Consider the following 3055-nt stretch of genomic DNA (forward strand, 5'->3'; position numbering starts at 1 on the left):
ATAAATATTTTGTTTTTTTTTCCCCCCCTGTAATGTTTTCCATCTAATTCATCTGAAACGTGAAGCGACTTGTTTTCACACAGTGGGCCTCTTGGGTGTGACGCTCACTGGGGATGATGTCATGACAATGGTGGCATGAACAGCCAAAAGACCCCCCAGGGGGTAGATTTTCTACAGAGAAACCAAACAAGATACTTTTTTTTTTTTTTTGCCAGGTAGTACAAAAAAGGCTCCCTGCAAACTCTTGATGTTTCTTTTCTTGTTTTGCGCTAAATTGGGAAGTGCCGGAGCGAGCAGAACTGTTCCTTATTTTTAGGACCGAGTGTCGTTTTTATTTATTTATTTTTATTTTGAGAGAACTAGGAAGCAGCAAATTCCTCAAGACTTAACATCGTTGTATTCCTCACCTGGGCTATCTGTATCAGGACGAAGGATTTCGACATTGGCTATGAGTGGAATTGTCTGGGCTGGAAAGCTTTGCGTCTTATCTCTTCCAAAAGCTATTTGCTTATCAAGTTTAACAGTCAAACTTACAAGTCTGTCGCGGTGTTGAGGGCTTTTCCTGTTTGTGTTTGACTCAGTCCCACCCTCTTCGTTGAGGGGTGTGTCGGCTCCCGGTAACCTAACACCATTAACACATTGAGGTTACTGTAACTTGCTAAACAGCCTCGACCAGTGAGCTGCAGGAACTCAAACGCTTACTCAGACCCACATGCCGCATACGTCTGCCGTCTGGATCAAGCCCGCGCATGCATGTCGTTCGTTCTGTCGCACTTCCATAGCGCCCCGGGATGCGCGAAACAGAAGGAAGCAGGTGTTGGGAGTAGTTCTTCACATATGATCTGTGGGAGTGTTGGAAAATCCCCTCAGAGAGAAGACAAAAAAAAAAAAAGACGGCAAGTGGAAGAAGGGAAAGGAGATCCACCCAAACATTTTCACGCAACCAATCATCACGCGCTCTCGGAATTGGATCCCTCCCTTGTTCACCACCTGAGAGTTGAGAAAGCGCAATTGTGCCTCGGAGAGTGAGAAGTTTGAGAGAGACAACAAAGACCAGGTCTACTATCGCTGAGCGTTAACAGAAAAGAAGATCTCGGAAAAGGCGGAAACCTTTTTGGGAGGACTAAGCTTGAATCCTTTGCGTGACTCTGGTGACTTTCTGTTGGACGGAACTCACTCAAGACACAACACCATCACTTTTTGCACTTTTGAGTGATTCACTCAAGTTTTCCAGACGCAGTTTTTCATCGCTCCCTTTCAAGACATCATGCGTTTTCTTCCTCCGAAGGATCGTTCTGAGATTTTAACCGCAAATTACTGAGGAAAAAGGATTTGCCCGACAATGATGTCGTTGGAGGACTTTGGAAGCATTGCCAGCCTCGGGGCTGAGAGCGGAATATCGGACTACGGTGACAACCTCTCGCTGAGAAGCCAAAGCCAATGTCTGGATCAAGACCTTGATGGTCAAAGCCCGAACCAGGATGGTAGCATTGTCATGGAGCGCATTGCCTCATTGCCACTGCCTCTGGACATGTACGATCCAATCGACTTCATCGGGAGATTTTCCAAGTTCCAGTCCCGGTCCAGAAGGCGAACACGGATCATCGTAGGTAGGTGATGACATGTTAGTTCCCTTCAGAGATTTCGTGTTGATACAAACACAGGGCAAGGACCACCTCAGAGTCATTGCGGATTCTCGAGAGGCCCGATTTGAATGGGTTGCACTCATGCAAATGCGCTCACGAGGCGAAGGTCATCCAATGTTAGACAATCAGTCGTCACACCACAGAGGAGGTAGCCGGGTTTTGTCCCCTGAGATATCCTCGAGTACCCGTTTCAAGCCACTCTCTTCTGCATGTCCATAACCTGAGGAGTTGACCGGCCGCTCTGACAACCTCAAAAGACAAAAACACTGACATTTCTTGGCACTCAACTAACTCAGACTTCAGCGAGTGAGGACTTTCTCTCTATATGCCATCCTGATCTCACCATGTCAGTGTGATAACGATGCAGTCAGTTCATTTCATTTCGATTTTGGTTCACCATTTCCTGTTCAGTTCTGTTTCCACTCGTTTTAAAGGGCCAACCACATTCGAGGTTTATGGCGGTCCCAACAAAAACTGCTTGATTTTATTTATTTTTTTGGGTCAGGAGTGCTCACTTTCTCATCACAAGGTTCATGTTCTTTTTCGCCGTCAAGTGCGTTGCTAGCAGGACCGTAACAGAATGTCAGGTGGGGGGGGTCAGGCCTATTTAGAAAAAATAACCTGCACTATATCAACTTTTCCACCGTGCTGCAAAGCAAAACTCACACGAGACGAGGCGGCCCACGCATGATTGGCCGTTTTTATCCATCGCTTCGACCATCACATAGCACACGAGGACTATTTGAGGTTATCAGTTAACACGTTGGTGTCTGCTTGACGCAGCTGGCTCAGACTGACATGAGGAATGCGTGTGTCAACTGTGTTTTGTCATCATCGACTGACTGCCAATTTGATGGTGTCCTATCAACATTTTGTTGTTTTTTTTTTTCCCCCCCGAGACTGAGCTCAATTAACATTGCATTCAAGAAACAAAGGACATCCTTTAGATTGAATGTTACATCTGAGATATCGCTACGCCTTTCACTGGCTAATCAAATCTTGAATTGCAGCAAAACTAGTGGCTGGCAGTCAAGCCGCTCATAAAAATTAAGGTGGCGACCCCATCACACCGCATGACAGTCCACTTGGTGTTTTTGCACTCCTTCCATCTGTCTCGTGGAGACTTGTACAGGTGAGGCAAGGCCGCCTTGGCAAAATAGTTGCTGCATAGCACATACCTCGGGTCAAAAGTTTTCACTGCTTGTGCAAAGTATAAATGGGCACTGTGTCCTTGGCAATGTTTAGCACAATTGACTCCGCGATTGCTTTCCATCCGGCTCCTTTCTTGTCATAAGGAGCACATTGTCAAACTGATTCCACTCGTCTTGTCTGAGTCTTAGTGAGAATTAAGCCGCTTTTATGAAAAATCGTCACTTTGAACGACGGAAACTGCCAAAATCTACGGGGGG

The 3055-nt window shown here is 46.2% G+C and overlaps 1 protein-coding gene across 1 annotated transcript in view; it reads left to right on the plus strand.

Annotated features, from left to right (window-relative positions):
• The first annotated feature begins 1314 nt into the window (after positions 1-1314).
• Positions 1315-3055, plus strand: part of fryb (furry homolog b (Drosophila)) — a 31437-nt gene continuing 29696 nt past the window's right edge. Inside the window, exon 1 of the mRNA XM_019869500.1 lies at positions 1315-1610. Within this exon, the coding sequence (XP_019725059.1) occupies positions 1343-1610 (268 nt within the window). The 5' untranslated portion in view covers positions 1315-1342. The remainder of the gene's footprint in view (positions 1611-3055) is intronic.

This window comes from Hippocampus comes, unplaced genomic scaffold (genome assembly GCF_001891065.2).
Source record: "Hippocampus comes isolate QL1 unplaced genomic scaffold, H_comes_QL1_v1.1 scaffold109, whole genome shotgun sequence".
Taxonomy (NCBI): Eukaryota; Metazoa; Chordata; class Actinopteri; order Syngnathiformes; family Syngnathidae; genus Hippocampus; species Hippocampus comes.